The sequence below is a fragment of the Vigna unguiculata genome, chromosome 5, assembly GCF_037176805.1.
Source record: "Vigna unguiculata cultivar grain cowpea cultivar isolate G323 ecotype 2 chromosome 5, ASM3717680v1, whole genome shotgun sequence".
NCBI lineage: Eukaryota > Viridiplantae > Streptophyta > Magnoliopsida > Fabales > Fabaceae > Vigna > Vigna unguiculata.
Window position 1 is genome coordinate 50,677,368 of NC_140796.1, and position 20,160 is coordinate 50,697,527.

Below are 20,160 nucleotides of genomic sequence, written 5' to 3' on the forward strand. Positions count from 1 at the left end.
ATAATCATTATCATTTTTGTTAGGGTTATCAATATCTAACATTTGTTATTATCTCTTTATCATATTATTATTATTATTATTATTATTATTATTATTATTATTATTATCTATAACAATATAGAGGATTTTTTCGTCTCTACATTTCAAAATACCAATTTTACCCTTTAAATATAATTATTTATTAAATTTTTGAAAATTAACCGTTATTTTTATAAACTTTGTTATAAAATCATTTATCTCTGCTCCTCTCTTTTTCTCTATTTATCAACAGTTATTCTCTCATCTTTTCTCTATTTTACTTTATTTTTAATAAATATAATTTTATTTTATATATTAACTTAATAACATTATATTATCATCACCTACTAATATAATATTACATATATTTATTAAGTTAATAACTTTATTCTTATCATACATAATATTCAGATATTCACATGAAAGCTATATCCCATAAACAGACAAAAAGCATATTAACTAAACCCAGATCAGATCACCGCCACTATTTATTTCTTTGCAATTTGCATGAAGCTTTTGAAGATTTCCACGGATTGCTATTATCTGCTAAAAAAATCCACTACCATATAGCTTAAAAGAGAGAAGTAACTATTAATAACCTTAAGAATCTCAGCAAGGACTTTCCATATACATAGGATTATTAACTTGGTTTGGGAACACAATTCCATATTCTTCTGTAGTTTTCGGACAGACATTTAATGTTCAATACAAGTGCATGTGTCGGGTTCAATCTCACATCTAACATTAACATAATTGGCAACGCCTTTGAAAACGACCATGCACTTTTTTGGTGCAGTCATTTTTAGCCTTGGAAGATGGAAACGCAAGCAAAGTAGCAGGCACTAACTTTAAGCAAACAAAAGATGCAAGGCAAAATAATACCATATATATATGAGTATGTGTAGTTACAAAAAAATGTGCAATCACTTCATTTCAGGTGGTTCTGTCCCTATAAGATGCAATACGATACCATTGGGACCACACCTTCACTTTGTACCATGATGTTGCATTCAAACAAAAACTGAAAACTATCAGTTTTTGCTGGCTGCCTAACAAAAATATTTAAGAACTGTGTTGCATGCTGTGTCTCAAAATGGTTTAGACTGGATTATAACCCGAGCTCCAGAAGCAAGCCTGTTGAATTCAATCAAACTCATCAATCAATCACTGAAAAGTGTAAGAACAAACAAATAAAAAGAATTTTCAATGACATGAGTAGAAACAGAATAGAGACAACACTTAACTTTCTTCAATTTTTATCACCCTCTCCTCTTCTCTGAATGAGTCTATTCTCTTAGATTGCTTTCTCCCTGACCCTGATGAAGTTTCAGTGATCCTTTTGCTGCTTCCATTAGATGGTGTTGAAGATATGTCTGAACCATTGATTCTATCCATGGAATTTCTTGATCCATCAGAAACGGGAGATATCATGCGTTTTGAATTTGCTGGGGATGATAATTCCTCAGTGTCTTGTGATTTCAACTCTGTAGATGTCCTGCATGTTTGTTGCACATGAGATATTGGCCAGGATGTGACCACTACTCAAAATCAATCACACCACTCTCAGACATGAACCTACAAAGTTGGTCATAATGTTTTTTTTTTTATCACCAGTTACTTTTTGTAGCATGTGATACAAGATAGTGGAACTTTGTAAGAAATGCTACTCGTTCCCATGGGGGTTCTATCAACTCTACTGCAAAATATATTATCAAACTAGGATGTTATCCCCGACAGTTTTTCTGGCATACAAAACATAAAAGCCTTATTGTTCTTTATTGTTCCATAGGTCCCTTTTTCTCAGAGTTAAGTGTTTCACATGATAGGAGTTGAAAACTAAAGAGAACCAAATCCTCCATTTGTTCAGTCTTTTTTGCTTTTTTACTTTTCTTTTCTCCATCTCTCCTGTGGGAGGATGCTAGCTATTGGAAGTTCTAATGATATCTATTTTATTTCAACAATGACTTTATTAAAAAGCAATGAAGGCCCTTCTTTTGTGCTTTTGAAGCCTCCCTTGAATCATCTTGCTGTGGTATATCATAAATATAGATCTAAGTAAGCATGTGAAAGCAGTATATTCCCTTAAATATTGTCTGTTTCGAAAACAAGTTTCAAAAATAAAGAATTTGAGAAAATTTTTATGATCTTTTTCACCTTGAACAAGTTCTGAACTGACAAAGTTATTAGACTTGACAGATGCTGCTAAACTGTTTAAAGTTGTTTTGTATATAATAGTGTAGTCAATGCATCTGAGTTTTGAGTTGGTACTGATAATTAACTAGCATCTCAGAGGATCCTTTGTGTTTCTAACTACAAAATCATTCATTTAGTTTGGCTCAATCCGGACACTCCAAGTAACATACGCATTTTAACACCAGATTCAGACATTTTCTATTTGTGTACTATGTCACAATCCAGCATTATTTATTTTTGAAAGAATAACACGCAACAAAAATGGTCACTCCTCAAACACACTTCCTAAGGTTTGAACAAGAGTTATCCGAATTAAAGACTAGTGTGGTCCATTTGCAACAAACCAGACAGCAATATGTGATAAACCATGATTTTGGGAATGGAAACAGTAACTCTACCTAATGCTAATTTGTCATGTTGCAAGAAATGAATTGAAAGCAAAACCTACCTCTCAGCACTGTAAGAAGAAGAGTGTTTTTGAACAACATTATGTCCACCTTCTTCCTTCAGTACTTTAGACTCCACTACGCTCCCACTGTAATATTCTTTGTCTTCCAATTTGAGGCCCATCACCTTCGTTTTCTCTGCCAGACAGTCAAATTCCCCAAACATAACAGAAGTTGAGAACAACGGGGAGGGGAATTTGGAATTGGAAAACCTGGTCTTGTAAGAAGGAATAAGGCCAACACTATGGTTTTTCACAGATATAGACCCACATGAGATCAGTTGCATTAGTAGGCTTGAGGCTTTCAACCTTGCATTGGTTTGCATTCGAATACGCTCCTCTTCTAGGATCCTAAAGCTGTTCATTTTACTCACATCAGCTCTTATAAGGGACTCCAAAGTCTCAGTTTTTCCTCCAGAAGATGATGGACTAGAAGTTGAAGGGAGTGGAGAAATAGTATCCCTACCAATTTCAGAGTTGTCTTTCACTTGAGTATCACTTATTTCATGGCATTCCTGATCCAATGATCCATCTTCCTCGGTTGATACACCTCTGGTACAGGTTTTCTGGGTTTCGGGCTTGCCAATGTTTTCTTCTGTCTGAGTTGAAGCATCTGCTAATCCATCATTCTTGTAGATTTTGTATTCTGTCAATGGTAAGCTAAGAGAATCACTTGTTCCAGCTCTAGACTGAGGAGACACATCAGATGAACCGGTTTGTTGTCTCGGCGAAAGTTCATCATCTTCTTGGGAGTTTCTTGTATCTTTCTCATTCATGCTGGAAGAGGTTGAAGCCTCATCATGGCTCCTACAAGAAACAGGTTCCGGCAACTGCTTCAGGTTCTGTGTTTTCACATTAGGGTCAAAACGTTCTGCAAGGCCAAATCCACAATCATTATAAGATCTCAACAGGGGCTAAGAAAACACCCCATGATTCAGACAAACAGAACATTGAAAATAACATTCTTAACCTGAATTTGATTCGTAAAATAGCTCAGAACCTTTGAGGACATACTCATTTCCATGAGCAGGTAGAATTAGATCGTCTTCACAGAGATCATGCCACACAAATCCGTTTTTGTAGCTTCTGAATAACATAATAAACAAACATACATGATGAAAATCAGATCATGGGGTGAAGCAACAACACAAAAGCTCAACAATCTCAACTAATTCATTCAACTAAAACAATGAACATTGGGAAAAGATACTCTCGATTTCTTCCATTACTATGCTTCTGAGAAAGAAAACAAATGAAATGAACATCATCCTGCGTTGACTTTCCCAAAATGCAGAAGAGAAACAAGAAACAAGGTACAAGAACAGACCCTATCAATCAACTCTCGGCATTTATTCATTTATACAAAATCAACACCAAGAGAAGATACTGATTAATTAGGAGTTAAATAACTTCTTCCTCACCTCTTACAAGACCACGAATACAAAGAAGCCATGCCTCTACCTCTCAAAGCGTTTAGTCTCTCAATCACATCTGCACACAGAGAACCCCTCAAAAAACCACACCCCACAAACAAAAACAGAACAAAAATCACAAAAAGCTTCTACTTTTCCGTTTTTAATATAAAATAAAAGTACCTCTCAGAAGCAACCCTTCAGGGGATGAAAGAGGAACCTCCATGAAATGAGGATGTTCTAACTGCCTATTCCTGCAAAGATAGTAAACGACCGGCACCTTCCGATTCTGATAGTACTTTGGAGACTTTTCCGTCCACACTTTGGCCCTTTCTGGACTCAATTGTCGGTACTTTCTCATCCGTGCTTCCATGCCCACATTCACAATCTCGTTAAAATTCAAACTTTCTCCGCAACTTGCTACTGGGTCCAATTATTAATTCTCTTCCACCATAAATCTTATTGAACCTGGAAAATCATCAGCAATAACAACCCAATAATTAAACAATAAAAGAAAGACCTGCGTAAAAAAAGTAAGCAATAAGAAAGATCGTACAGGAATCTATGTGGTCACGTTGGTTCGTTTAGTTGCAAATTATGAAAGGTCGCGCCTAGAAGAACGTGAACTGTTACAAAGTTCCAAATAAATTAGAATAAGAAGAGAATTGAAGAGAGAGAGAGAGGTTTGTGATGTTTGAAGTGGAGTGTGAAGTGAAGAATATAAAGCTTTTAGAGAGAGAAAGTTTGTATTGAGATTGAAACAGAGACAAGACAGGAAGTGAAGTGAAGGTTGCAGCTTAGTTCCTGTAATCTTTTGGCTGATTTGATGGACACATGCTTCTTATGTTATGCTCTTACACTTACTTTTCCTTTTGCCTTTTTTTTATTTCTTAATCATTCTCTTCTATGATTATATTTTGTATATAAGAAAAAAAACTTGTATGAATTGAATCTACCTAACTAAACAAAATTACTATATGTTTCAAGATTCGACGAGATATATCAATATGCTTAAAGATTGTGTGCTAAAAAGAATTAGAATTTCCGTGGATCAAGTTTCACCAATAAAATTCTCACATTAACAAGGAAATTGGGTAGTAAAAATGGAACTTAGATACTTATAAATCACTTGCTAAGATATAAGATTAATGTAAAATATGAGTTATTTTTATATATGTGAACAAGTTACTCATAATTCACTATATTTTATTTTAATTTAGTAAACAGAAATTATGTTTTATTTATATAAAAAAATAAACTATTTTAAAATAATATAAATTTTATGTATATAATCTATATTAAAGAAATTTTTAATCCAACATTAATTCTGAAAAACATGTTTCAATCTAAAATATCAAAATAATGTAATATTTAATAAAAGTTGTATAATTTTAATTTGATTTCTCTTCTTATATAACCTACTAGTTATCTTAAAAATCTAATTATGATTTGAAAGTATTGCATTGAATTAAAAAAATTCTGAAAATAAGAAGAAGAAAAAATCGTAGTCACGAATTTTTATTTTTCATTGTTTTTTATGTTATTTTTATTTTGTTTTTTAAAATATATTTATAAACACTAATTTTGATATTTTAAAATATATGAAAAAAAATTAAAATATCCACATAATATTTTGAAAGCACAATAAGGATAACACCAATTAATCTCCTCAACCTATCTTTCTAAATATTTATCTAGTAGGTTTAAACAAGACCGATTAAATTACTCTTAGTTCATTTTCTGCATTGCATTTTCTATGTTAAAATTTAAAGTGAAAATTTGTTTCAAAAAATATTGTTTTACATATAGCTGTCAAAATGGGTTAGAATTCGTTAACCCGTCCACCATGGTTTCAGGTTGGGTTTGGTTAATTTTTTTTTTTTATAAATTTTAATACAGATTGATTTTTGACCCGATTCACCCGGGTTCAACTCATGATAAGTCGTGTAACGTCCCATTTAATTATTAATCGAAATTAAAGGAAACGTCACGCGATAAAGTATAGCAGCGTAGTCTTGGGGTCCTTACGTAACCCCTACAACCTGGCACACCACGATTGCCAACAGAAAACAGATATAATTCTAACAAGGGGTGTAGAGTCGAAAACATAAGACGATACAGGGGCCGTAGCCCTAAGGAAATCATGAATAAAAAAGACTCCAGCCCAGATGGCTAAGCTGTTGAACCACCATTCCCTTGCTGACCACGAGAACCTTGCCCATCTGCTCCCATCAACCAAGTTGATGATCATCGCGAGGAAGAATAGCCACATACAACACAACCATGCAACAAAACGGGTAAGCTAGAGCCAACAACATATGCATCATACAGTTAAAAGCATTTTCATCATCTCACATCTATGTAATCAACCAAACATGTTATGACTCTCATTCAATACACTACGACTCGACTCGACTCATCCGGATACGTATAACTCAGTCGGATTCAGCGGATGCTTGCACTTGTGGTGGATACCTCTGCTCGATCTTGAGCCGCTCGATCCTGAGCTATGTGTTACCAGTGTTACGATGAATCAAAATCTATCCCACCACAAGGTTAGCCCTTAATGAGTTTCAGGCGTCCTGCTACTCCCACCACAAAAGTCAGTCCGCTCTAAGTGAGACTAACTGGCTCCTCGGAGCGTCAGGATGCAACCTTACCTTGAATCCTTACCTAGTTATACAGATGGGGCACCACCATGAACACTCACTAGCAGGGGCCATGGAATTACGTCCCGACCACTGAAGCGCGACCCCGGAGGTCTCACCTAGAGACCCCAAGGAATTTATACGCTGACACGGACCAACATTCATAATTCAGCAATAAGAGAATATTAAAATCATATTTACATTTTCATACCAACCCCTGAGATTAATTCCTCATACGCGTCAAATTTCGAATTCATACCTCTGATCATCACCACCCCATGAGTCTAGGGTCTCATCTCATATTAATCACGTATCCCTTTAGTTCCAACCCATTCATTCATTTCACATGTCAATATTATATCCAACCCGTCATACGTTGTTCATAACTCATGCCAAAACATGCAAAATATTCTATTATATACCTGTCCATCATCACACAATCATACTCAACCAAAATAGATCACTCGGGAAACATCAAACATCCAAATCACAGCACTGCCTCGCCCAGCATCTCGCTCAGGCGAGACGTGCTCGCTCAGGCGAGCCTCCCCCTCGCCTAGGCGAGAGCACAAAAACAAGGGCATGAGCAACACGGGATCTCGCTTAAGCGAGATCCCTCTCGCCTGGGCGAGTTGCCTGCTCGCTCAAAAGTTAAGCGAGTCGCCTGGGCGACCTTTCATGCAAAAACTTAGGTGAGCTCCCTGTTTCATCTCGCCTAGGCGAGTTGGACTCGCTTGGGCGAGATTAACAGGTCTCGCCACTGTTCTTCACTGTACAGCCATGTTCTTCATCCAAACTACTCATGCAAAACACTCTAACATATCAGAACGAAATATCACACCATAAAATCAGCAACCAACTCGTACACGGTTCAGAATAATGACTCGAAACTAAAACCCTAACTTCCCGTACCTGGAAAGCGGCTTAACAGAACTTCGACGCGGGACCTTGGAGCACGGCAGTTCGAGAGACGGGCTGGAAAACTGGCGGAACGACTGAACAGTAGCAGAACAACGTTATTATGGAACCTTAAGTGAAGGAATACAGAAAATAGCTCTTACGTGGAAAAGGCATGAGATTGGGGATCACTTACAAGGAGCAGAAAACAAAAACGGAGCTTGAGCGGACTTGTTCGAGATGAAGAAACGAACCCTAGCAGAGCTCTTTTTGGTGAGAGGGTTGACGGCTGATTTCTGAAAGAGTGAGTGTGAGATGGGATTAGGGCAACATAGCAGGGTTTATATACGTTGGGCCAACCTTTAGGCCCACTTACAAGGGCAGCCCACCAACTCTAGAGCAGAAAAGAAATGGGGCCTTACAAGTCGGGTTGGCTCACCAACCCGCAAATAAAGGGTCATACAAGTATTTTTTGTTAAGTTGGATTTTATATTTGGGTCATGTTAGGTTATTTTTATAGCCAACACAAATAATTTGATATTTTTTTATTTTAGTTTGTATTAAAGTTTATTTAGATTTTAATTATAGTTATAATTTAGTTTTGACCAAAAAAAAAATTGTAGCTTTTTTAATTAAATGAGTCCGTGAGCCGAGCTGCTTAACTCGTCAAGATGGGTCGGGTCGAGTTAAATTTTTTGGGCTCACTAATAAGTGAATCAGGTTGGGTTGACTCACTAAATGATCAACCCGTGGCGGGTCGAGCCACCAGGATAAATTATGTAAAATATATAATAAAAGTATAACTTATGCTTAAGACTTAAAAACTAAATTATAATTATTAAATATAACATAATAATTGAATATATAATTTTTCAATGTATCATATTAAAAAAATTAATTAATAAATTAAATAATTAAAATTACAAAATTGTTAATAATACAAAAACCCATAACCCACCCATTAAAATTTTCAAAGTACCTAAAACAATGAATTCAGACTAATATTAGCAAACCTAATAGCACCCGCTCCCATGATTCATGTGATGAACCTCCGCGGTTGCACGGATCCATACCAACATTAATGTCTCTGTTTTGGTTTTTTCTAAATATTGTCTCCAAAGTATCTTCATCTTGCTTCAACTATATTTTAATCAACTTTACTTTATGATCATTTGTTTCAATTCCAAATATAAGAAAATTATATTTTTTATTTGACTTTAGTTTAACATAAGATTCGAAAAAAAAAAGTAATTCACTATTTCAAAATTTATTTTCAATCGTTTTTTCCAGATTTTATTACTATAAAGTTTAAAAAAATTTCTTACAAAATTATTGATAAGTGAAAATTTGTTAAATAGAAATCTTCTTGGTTCTGCATAATTACTGCCATATTTACAATATAATTTTATTATCACAATTACAAATAATTATATAATATTATAATATTAAATTTACTGTGCAGATTTATTATTATGTTTTTCATAACTATAAAGCATATAATGACAAATATAAATTGTAATGCAATTAAACGGTAAAACAATCCTTCAAAAGTCATACTTATAAATGTCGGTTAATTATCAATTAACTTAAAGACAAAGACATATGATATTATATTTGGATAAAATAAACATTTTCGTTTTATTCCTATTTTTCAAACTAAAAACTAAACCAAATATTTTTCAGTTAGTATGTTTAACGAGTTCAATGTTATACCCACACTTTAAACCAATATTACTATTTAATTTTCTATACAATTTCTTAGGTGCTAAAAACTATTTAAACAATATTTAAGTGCTTGATTAAGTAATATATTTGTCTATGTAGTTGCACCAGTTTCTTAATTAATAGCCATTTAAATTTATTAAGTTAAACATTATATATATATATATATATATATATATATATATATATTTTTTTTTTTTTTTCCTAAATTTGAACGACCGTTAACCTTAACATTGCCTTGACACATTATAATTCTAGTACCAGGAGTTACAGTGTTTGTGAAATTAGTCTAGGATTTTTTATTTTATTTTTGTAACCAGGAAATGTATAAAAAGTTATTCTAGTACTAAGTTATTGTGTCAATGACATTTATTTTTAAAAGTGTTTAATTATTAATAAACTGTTGATATTTTGTTGCAAGTTTTAAGAACTTAACAATCAAAATTTCAGTAAAGTTATAAGGATTATTTCATAAAATACTTTAGCCTAAGTTTTTAAACTGTTACTTTTGAGCTTATTCATCTATGCCAATGAGGTTACTAAACTTTGTCTTATCATATTTAATTTGGGGTATGGGACATGTGTATGTGTATATGTAAAAATAAAACATTATAATTGCATATAATTGTACTCTAGTGGGCAAGGTCACCCGAGTCAATTATCAGATCATAGACCATCTATTTTTGCATCATAACACTATTTTTGTGGTGTGGATTTCAAGATTTTAATAGATAATTCGTAAGTATATTTATAAACATTTTATGAATGTCTTCATACCTATTTGATCTGAAATACTCGGATACTTAATTTGAAATACTAAGATATATACGTACATTAGAAACAAGTGTTCAAGGTATTCTGAATCAATATTTCTAAAAATATTATTTTTACTGCAGAGTTTGAATATACTAATATGATATAATAATTAATTATTTAAAAAAATTAAAGGATAACATAATATTTTAATATATTTATATTTATTCATCTATAGATTCAAGAAACATATAAATACATCACACAAATTTTTCTTTATCACTTATTATTTCTTTGAGGGTAAGCAACCCATGTTAATGTTTAGTTAGCAGAAAATATGAATCTGCAACAATGAAAGTACAAAGTGCAAAACAATGGTAACATAGCATGAATGATCTGAGAATATTGCAGAACAAAGTGCAAAACTTGTGAAAGAAAAGAAAAAGAAAGAATAAAGAAAAGCAACACTTGTCATCACATAGCAATGGCCCTTGTCAATGACAACTTAAAAACAGTTTTTGACTTGCTTTTGTTTCATCTTCTCTCTGTGCTTTATTTTACGAAGATCTATGAAAAGTTGCACTGGTAACGAATTTTCATGAATATCGTGGGCCATTCTTTATTTTGCATTCCAAGCTTTCACTTTAGTTTCTGGATGGGGCAAATTGGTTTCACTTCCCTTACCTACTTTGTTCCTCTCTGTACCTGCACAACTACTGTTACCATTAAACACCGCTAAATTAAGCTGCATGCTTTCACCATCATACTTCATACCGTTTGAATTTCAAAATACCTTACTAATGCATAAGACTGATACTTAGAAGTGGATTTTAAACCTAATTCAACCATACAAAATCTAATTGTAAAATAAGAATTACACCTACTTATATATTGTGAATTGACCTTATTTTTAGTCGATGTGAGACTTTCAATAAATAAATCTTAATTCTTTTGATTGTGTAAGATCTATTGTGTCATTTATCGAATTATTATTGGACCATTCATTAATTTCAAATTCAAAATGTATATCTTTCGATTTTAAATAGTATATGTGAATTTTATAAGTTTAAGTTAAGTTTATAAAATCTCTTAAAAAAAAAACTGGTTTGAGTGTAGACGTGTAAAAGGATAGGCTTTATGAAAAAGCCTGATGCAGACATTGTTTCCTAGTCCCTGCAAAAGATACCTCATCGTAGAGAAGGAATATTTATTGTGACAACGAAAATGTCTGCCGATGAAATTGGTTTATGCATATAAGTATCAGTAACTCCACATGGATAACACAGCACACTTTTTCATCAACAAATGGACATTTATCACAAGCTCTGATTCTAGATTGTACACTGACAGTCATCAAACTAATATACTGTAAAGGTAATTATTCGTGTAAGAATGAAACGAATATGTTAATATTCTGTCTATGTCATAACGAGCAAAGTAGGACTATGAAACAGGATCAGTGGTTGTTGTTGCATATTCCTCTTCATTCTTTACTCAATTTTCACTTTTTAGGTCATATTAATACATCAGTAACAACGTACGGTAACTGCCACAGCTAAAAGTTCTCTCGCATTTTTCAACTTCACTAAACCAAACTCAACTTTGAATTTCCTGCTTGCGTAGCATTAAATGTTGGATATGTCAATGCCCAAATCACGAAGGCACACAAACTCTAGAATTGAAGTTAGATTAAAACAGAAGTATGGTTAACTAAGACCTACAAATCAAATAAGGAAATTACTCGTTTTAAAGGATTTTCGTGACAATAATATTGTAAGTGGTATCAATTATTCCGTGATAGAGACCAAGTAGACCGGATCACAATCAAATAAATCATGGTGCTTGAGCTTATGTTACACTCTTAAGTAAAAAGAGTTGCACCATGACTGATGATTATAGTTTTTGACCTAGTGGTAAGCGTTCGATCACAATAATGATCGGAGGTTCGTCCTCGTCTATATTTCCTCCTTAAATTTACAGAAAATTGATCTCTTGTTATATTGAGGGGCCAACTTTTGCTTAGGTGAGGGACATTAAATGTTGTTATACTGAGGGGCAACTTGCAAGTAGAAAGTGCTGTAGCCATCATTCTAGTTGCCCACGTTGAAGGCAACTAAACCTACCAAGGAACAGCGTGTAAGTGTCTAAGACAGAGATAGGAACCTGATGGCTCGTGACAACAAAATGGATATGCTTCTTCCCTTCAACAAGGGTAAACTGATTAATTGCAATGCAACATTCACTACGTCTCAGCAAGCACCAACTTTTTCGCCATTAAACAAAATTCTATCTGCACAATATCAGTATACAACATTTTACAACTGTTTTCTAGACCACATACGCAGAGGATAGTGAAAAATAATAAGGCCCTTGTTCGGTTCCTTAGAGTTAATACCTTATTGCCTTATCCACAGGCACCAAATTTAATACCACCGTCAAACATTTAATCCAATCTCATACAGAGGCACAGAATGAAAATGCATTTCATTTTCTTTCACTTCTTCATAACTTCTGTGTCTCTTTCTGTGGATTTTTCGTGATAACTAATTTAATGACAAGTTCAGCTCTTGAAGTAAGGATAACTGCATTAATGGTACTTGGCCAAAAAAGAAGTATAATATTTTGTTAATGATGGAACTTGGAAGGAACATTTAAGGAAAAAAAGATATACGGAGTAGAATTTTAAATGCTTTTAAGACCGATTGAAGAAGAGTTCAAGTACTCTCAGAATTTTGAAAGGTGAAGTTTGAAGATTTGAAAAGAAGATTTAGTCTATGTTGAGCTTTATTATACAATTGAGATGGCAGTTGTTAGAAGTGGTATAAAATTATTTTTTTGATAAAGTTAAGTTATTGTCATTTGAATCATTAAAGGATTCCACGATAGTTACTTAGAGTTTGAAATTTCTATGTTCTCGAACGAGGGAGAAAAAGTAAAGGAAAAATACGTAATTTAATCTAGAGAAAAAAAGAAGATATTTTATCGATTTTCTCTCCCAAATTTCTCATGGATCGTTTTTGTATGAACCAAATAACGGTTTGGAGTTTTTGTATAAACACTATTATAAAAAAAGAAAAATAAAATAACTATTTTATAAATTAAAATTAACTTATTAAAAATTTTAAAAGAAATATTACGTGAGAAAGTTCTTACGAATTAACTCATAAAAAATTTATTTTAATTTTCTTTCTCCCTTAAAAAGAAGGGTTAAATATATTTTTGGTCCCTTAGGTTTTAGTAAATTTTGGAATTAGTCTCTCATCAAAACTTTATACCAATTTAGTCCTTCATCTTTTAAAATGCGTGAATTTAGTCATTTTAACCAAATTTTGTTAAGTTTATTTGACGTTTCAAGCACATTTCAGGATAGTATTTAAGTTAACATTAAAACAAAAATTTGTCAAACAGTATAAATAATTTAAATACTATCATGAAATGCGCTTGAAACGTCAAAAAAACTTAACAAAATTTTGTTAAAAGGATTAAATTCACGCATTTTGAAAGATGAATGACTAAATTGGTCAAAAGTTTTGAAGAAGAACTAATTCCAATTTTCGCTGAAACTTGAGGGAGAAAAACATATTTAACCCTAAAAAGAAATGTGAAAAAGATTACCCTAACATCACTATAACTTTCTTATGGAGCATGTAAATTATATGGCAATTGCTTCCTCCCTCGTAAATTTCATCTCCCACCCCATCAATTTTTTTTTTAAAAGGAAGTAATGATTGACTTCCAAAAAATAATCAGAATTATTTATTGTGTTTCAATAAATAAATTTCAAAATAATGAGGTGTAGGAAAACAATATGCGGTGCAAGAAGTAATTGCCAAATTATATTCATAGGGCTTTAGTTTCCTAGTTTCGAACAGACTATATGAGTTGGGCCTTAAGTTAGTTGGGCAGCTTGTTTTTTTTGTCTAGTTCCATGGTTTAGCAGGTTTTTTTTTTTTTTTTTTAAATGTGAGCGTAATAATTTAATGTTTAACATAATATCTTATTAGTTTGAGTTTTAATACTAAATTAGTTAAGTATCAATTAATTTGATTCTTTTAACTTCAGTGTGTGTCAATTAATTTAGTTTCTAATGCCTGGGATCCCGTTAATTTGTTACGAAATTCAAGATTTAACTTGATTTTATTTAATGAGGTTAGATAATAAATTAATCAATACATAATTTTGAAGATTAAATTAACTATTTTTGTATGTGTGTGTACGACGACTGTAATGGAGATTGAACTAAAAGCTCCATAGAAATTATCCACAATCCCATTACTAAGTAAGCCTTAATGGGTTAGATTGATGGATGAGTTTTAAAATATAGACTAGGTTTTGGTCCATGTTTTTGTTGAAAAATCTCATATAGGTCCTAAGATTTTTTTTAGTCTCAATTAGGTCCATATTTTTTAAAATGTGTAACAATTATGCCATTCCGTTAGTATATAGTTAATGGTGTTAAAGATGTGCCACGTGTCAGCTCCACATTTTTTTGAATTTTTTTAAAATTTTTTAAATTTTTTAAATTTTTTTTTTAAATTTTTTAAAACTTTTTTTGAAAATTATTCATGCCACGTGTCACGTCAATATTGTGCCATGTGTCAAGTCAGTAAGGTGACACGTGTCAAATTATTGTCTGAATCTCAATTTGGTCCATATATTTGTTATTTTTATTACATTTCAGTCCATTTTTGAAATTTTTTTAAATATATTTATTTTAACTTTCTACAAAATTGTTTTAAAATTTTATATTTAAATTTATAAAATTGTTAATTTTAAACCAACTCTAATATTTGTATATAAATTATTTAAAACAATTTTGTAACAAGTTAAAATAAATATTTTAAAATTTTGGGTTAAGTATGTTTTTAGTCCCTAAACTTTGACCCCAAATTGGAATTCGTCCCTAGCCAAAATTTGGATAAATTTTGGTCCCTAAACTTTAAAAATGAATGAATATAGTCCTTTTACCCCAATTTTGTTAACTTTTTTTTAAGTTTCGAACGCATTTCTCAGTAAATATTGAGCCGAGAATGTGTCAAACGGAATAAACAACTCCAATATTAACATTAAACACATTCGACATGTTGAAAAAAGTTAACATAATTGGGTTAAAAAGACTATATTCATTCCTTTTTAAATTTTAGGGACCAAAATTTATTAAAGTTTCGACCAGGGACGAATTTCAATTTTTGACCAAAGTTTAGGGACTAAAAACATACTTAACCCTAAAATTTTAAAACAAAATATAAAATAAACTTAATATTATTAAAATGTTTAATAAAAATATCATTATAAAATTTATATAAAAGTTAAATTTAATCTCAATTTGGAGAGGATGAAATTGAAAATTAAAAAAAATGGACTGAAATATAATTAAAATAACAAATATGTGGACCAAATTGAGATTCAAACAATGACTTGACACGTGTTACCTTACTGACTTGACACGTGGCACAATATTGATGTGACACAGGCATGAATAATTTTCAAAAAAAAAAATTAAAAAAATTAAAAAAAATTCAAAATTCAAAGAAATGAGAAGCTGACACGTGACATATCTTTAACACCGTTACCACCATACTAACGGAATGAGCCTAATTGTTACACATTTTCAAAAATATGGACCTCATTGAAATTAAAAAAAAAAAATCTTAGGACCTATTTGAGATTTTTCAACAAAAACATTGACCAATGGAGTATTTTAACCTATAGACTATTTATGATTTTATGTAAATTAGGATGCCAAGTTAAAAGTAGGCGTATAATTATCTCCCCAACAAAGTTACAAATTAATGTGAAGGGAGATATCATTAGGAATTTACGAAGGAGAAAAAAGGAAATATCTTATAACAACATATGAACCCTTGGAAGAAGATATTCATTTACTTCAATTAAGTTTAAATAAAATTTGCATAATTTAATGTGTTTGCATTGAAGACCGAATGTGACGTGGCAATGTCGATGGACTTGAGTGAGAAGAGAAAAAAATTGACTCAACGTGGAACTCTGCCTAATATTTTGAACAATTTGGTTTATAAAATCAACCAAATATTCAAGCCTCCGCGTTCCCTGGAGTAACCTAACCTACACCACACTTCACTTCACTCATCATCTCTATTCCCTTTTTCCATACTTTTATCTTTTATTTTTAATTCAGAATCCTTTTGAATGCAAGCTGGTAAGTGGGCCTGTAGATTGGGCCTCTGCATGGACCTGGATTTCTCAATGTCAAACTTAGGTCCAAGTTAGTTGTGTTTGTATGGCAGATTAGTTCCTCATTGATTGACCGAAGTGTGAAGGTTTGTGTTGTTTAGTGATGCATGAGTGGCGCCATTTGCGCCTTACTTCACTGTCCACAATGTGCCTTAGCGCGTTTTTTCCATCTCTCCAAAGGATATACATTGTCGCAACGCTTAAAATCATTGCTAGCTAGCTATATTGAAAGTAACACATTCTTAATTTCTTTCTTTCCACTCAAAATCACAATCATCAGAGGTCAAAAACTTAAGCTCTTCAATATTGCAAAAAAAAAAAAAAATCACTCTAGTACATTACCTTAATACTATGTAATGTAACATACCACTCAAACTTATTACCTACAATGTTGTTTTTATGGGACTCAACTAGATCCCATAAAATCTTCTAAGATGCTTCAAGTATCACAATTTTAAGGGATATGTACTTTCCAACTCCAAAGATATTCGTCCTCGAACTCTATAATGGAAGATGTGTCTGCAGAAGATACTTCGATTCCAAAATCAGCCTGATGTATCATATGATAATAAATACTAATGACTATCAACTTATGAGTCAAACATATACCATCTTAGAAGGTCGAGATGGACTCGTCTAGAATGTATAAAGTCGAGGATTGTCTTTGTACTTGTATGGAACAAAATGTATATTTAAACATTTCACTAGCTGGTGTTACATGCATAAATTGGTTCACACTGACGAGGGAAAACGGTGTGTGAGCGGTTGATTAAAGGGTTAAGAAAAATGGATGGACGAATTCACAATTCTTTTTTCCATATCAGGCACCTCAAAAATTCAACTCAGCACAGTAGTAAAGTTTGTCATGTGGTTGCACTTTTAAGACTCGGAATTGAGACTCTAACTATTTTATCTTGGTGTGCTTAATTGTAAATTACGTTATGCTAAAATTAACACTGAAACAATCAATGAGAAAATAATCAATTTTAGGAAAGTAATGCTAAAAGTTTGCACCCATTCCTTAGGCTGTAACAGTGATTAAGACAACAGCTCAGGCACAGTTCAGTTACAAGATTTTTCCAACAGTGTGGCCAAGACACCTCAGTAACAATATGAGTTTTCTAGAAAGAACATGCAGAATATTCTTATATTATTTTTCGACCAGATTCATATTTTTCTGTCTTTTGTTTATGTATGAATTTTTATTTATATATAGAACTGTACATGTTGGACAAAATTAAAATGTAACTGGTTCTTTTTTAGAAAAGAGATGTATGGCACGGGAAGAAAGTGAGGGACAAGGAACCTGCTGCTACATAAATAAGAAATGTTCTTGGTATATAATTTAACCTTTTCTTTTGCGCACAATATAATTCAACCCCTTTTTTATACCATAATGCAGCATGTTACGTTTGTCTGCAGAATCTCTCTTTTTTCGACCCCAATTGCCATGCTTTCATTGAGCATGATAGTAGTCAACATTTTCTGCTCATGTACAGAACAGATATTTGTGAACTCAAATTAAGACTATAGAAGCATGTAAGTTAAAACAAGTTTAGATGCCAAACACGGACTTAACTAATATAATGATAAAGGGTATTTGGAAAAGCACAAGATTAGACCTGCATAATGATAACAACCCTAACAAAGGCTTAACATAATGATACACCACACCAGTAACAGATCCTGTGTTCCTAAATTATGGGTCCACCCAACCCGACAAGCAGAACTCAAAAACCTTCCCTTTGGTCGTTGGACACACTAATCTCCACAACCCACCAACTCCACACCATTTCTCTTAATTGTTGATGTGATCTTACAGAGATCAATCAATCTCACTTCACACCCACACACACTCAAACTAAATGCTTGTTGGACTACAGTATCTTTGTTACATGATAGTAATAATTTAAAAGAAATCAAATATAGGCCCCTAGGAAGCAAAAGAGTTGAAAATGCCAAGGACAAATCTTCACCAAAACCAAGCACTTCTTCTTCATCATCCTTGTCTTCTCTCTCAATGAGTTAAATCCCGATAACTTGTGTTCTGTCCTAGAACAAGTGAACAACCACTGTACAGAAGCTTGTTACTCTTACCCTCTAATCCTAAAACTTGCGCGGATAAATATATATATAAATATATATATATATATATATATATATATATATATATATATATATATATATATAAATTAGAAACTAAATATGTGAATCCGACTTGTGGGAAGTAAGTCAGTGAAGTAGAAGCCTCTGGTACTTGGTCTCGGTGGGAGAATCAGAGCCATCACAGAAAACCCTTTTCCGACTAACCCTTCCGCAGTTGGCTGTGGTGCTGCTACCGTCAATGTTAAGAAAGGAATCATGGTGGAGGAGGTGTGGTTGTGATTGTGATTGTGGTGGTGGTGGTGAGGGTATGGTGACAGGGGGAATCTCAAAGGACTCAAGTGGTGGGGGAGGGTGTCTCCATTGGGGAAGAGGTCCTGCAAGGAGAAGGGTCTGAAGGAGAGGACCGGCTTTCATGACTGCTTGCAAGAGCTTCCCCTTTTCTGGTAATGGTTTGTCTGGTGTTAGCTCAATCATGGATTGTGGTTGTAACTGGGGTTGATGTTGATGTTGATGTTGTTGTTGTTGAGAGAGATGATGGTCAATGACCGGAGAGGAAACAATGCTCTCTTCACAATCCGATGATGAGAGGCCATTGTTGGAGTCAATTCCTCTTCTCGGCTCATCCTCAATGCTAGAAATCCCAGACACAGGAGCTGCTTGTTGTTGGTGTTGGAAAACTATCTTCTCCAAGAGCAGTCTCCGGCATTTCTCCTGCGCTTCATCTCTCTCTCTCATGGTTTTGCTCAGCAGTTCCTTTAGGTTCAGTAGTTGTTCATCTCTCTTTCTGAGCTCTTCTTGCACTGCAGCCCTGGTCTGTTCAAGCTCCACCGTTGTGCATATCACAGACTGTCTCAGCTCCTCCATTGACTGTACACAAACAACAGGGAAAATTAGTGCTGAAATTCAAACAATTATGAGCCCCCATTAACTTGTTTTAAGGCTGATGATACATTGAAGTGTGTATAGTTAAAGGGTAAAAGAAAGTAGGTACCTTTCCCTGGAAGTAGTAAGCCCAAGTTATAAGAGGGCTACGCTGGTTGTCCATGCTCTCAGGTTCCCAATTTGGATAATTATATAAATATCTGCGTTTTGAAAGAGGAAAGGAAAATGGAGAGAGAGAGTTAGGAGTGTTATGTGTGAAGGAACAAGGTGTTTTATAAGAAGTGGTCGATGTCACTGTTGTTGGGTTTTGTGGGAAGAAAAGAAATGCACATAAAAAGCCAAAAGGCAAAGAGAGGCAAAATCCTAGTAGCAGTGGCAGTGGTATTTTGATTTTCAATTGTATGTGTGTGTGTGTGATGGGAAAAAGAGAAAGGGAAAGGGATAGTAGTAGTGCCGGGAAGAAAAAAGGAGCAGTAAAAGCGGGAACAAGAAGCTACTATCACAGACACGTCCTCTTCACGTCTATTACTATGCTTTTCTGGCCATTTTGCATACTATTGGGTAACACAAAATGTTTGAAAGTGACCGTAGTAACCGTGGAAAACAATTTACAACAATAATAATAACGAGAATGAACATGACATTTAACTTAGGAAAACCAATTATACTCAAATCATGTCTTTTTCCCTTTGAAAAAAAAAAAAGAAATTTGCGTAAAACTAGAAGTCTCCCGAAATGTTGTAGAGTTGTAATAAATTCAGGCTGAGTCTATTGGTAGGACTCATTCATATCTTCAGGACAACAACATTTATATCGCATCTCCAATTTATTAATATCATTATCTATTTTTTTCTCTTCAAGGTATCTCTTA

The 20,160-nt window shown here is 33.2% G+C and overlaps 2 protein-coding genes across 3 annotated transcripts; both read right to left on the bottom strand.

The window, feature by feature from the left end:
* Positions 1 to 882: 882 nt before the first annotated feature.
* Positions 883 to 4,893, bottom strand: LOC114186104 (protein SOSEKI 3-like). 2 transcript variants are annotated; one of them, XM_028074125.1, is made up of 7 exons: positions 4,625 to 4,893; positions 4,252 to 4,536; positions 4,078 to 4,147; positions 3,627 to 3,742; positions 2,660 to 3,527; positions 1,262 to 1,513; positions 883 to 1,152 (listed from the first exon to the last, which is right to left on the bottom strand). In XM_028074125.1, exons 2-7 carry the CDS (start codon positions 4,439 to 4,441, stop codon positions 1,107 to 1,109), a joined length of 1,542 nt encoding a protein of 513 aa, XP_027929926.1. In that variant the 5' UTR covers positions 4,442 to 4,536; positions 4,625 to 4,893; the 3' UTR covers positions 883 to 1,106. The 2 variants fall into 2 exon arrangements, with proteins under 2 accessions (XP_027929926.1, XP_027929927.1); XM_028074126.2 differs by lacking the exon at positions 883 to 1,152 and having other exon boundaries at positions 1,353 to 1,593.
* Positions 4,894 to 17,855: 12,962 nt separating this feature from the next.
* On the bottom strand, positions 17,856 to 19,677 carry LOC114183436 (uncharacterized). Its single transcript, XM_028070457.2, has 2 exons — positions 19,399 to 19,677; positions 17,856 to 19,274 (listed from the first exon to the last, which is right to left on the bottom strand). Exons 1-2 carry the CDS (start codon positions 19,450 to 19,452, stop codon positions 18,534 to 18,536), a joined length of 795 nt encoding a protein of 264 aa, XP_027926258.1. The 5' UTR covers positions 19,453 to 19,677; the 3' UTR covers positions 17,856 to 18,533.
* Positions 19,678 to 20,160: the final 483 nt, after the last annotated feature.

Coding starts and splice junctions, on each gene's coding strand:
- LOC114186104 (XM_028074125.1), bottom strand. CDS start 4,441: ATGGAAGCACGGATGAGAAAGTACCGACAATTGAGTCCAGAAAGGGCC. Junction 3,743..4,077: donor TATTCGTGGTCTTGTAAGAG/GTGAGGAAGAAG, acceptor TATGTTATTCAG/AAGCTACAAAAACGGATTTG. Junction 3,528..3,626: donor ATTTTACGAATCAAATTCAG/GTTAAGAATGTT, acceptor TTGGCCTTGCAG/AACGTTTTGACCCTAATGTG.
- LOC114183436 (XM_028070457.2), bottom strand. CDS start 19,452: ATGGACAACCAGCGTAGCCCTCTTATAACTTGGGCTTACTACTTCCAG. Junction 19,275..19,398: donor CTTACTACTTCCAGGGAAAG/GTACCTACTTTC, acceptor GTTTGTGTACAG/TCAATGGAGGAGCTGAGACA.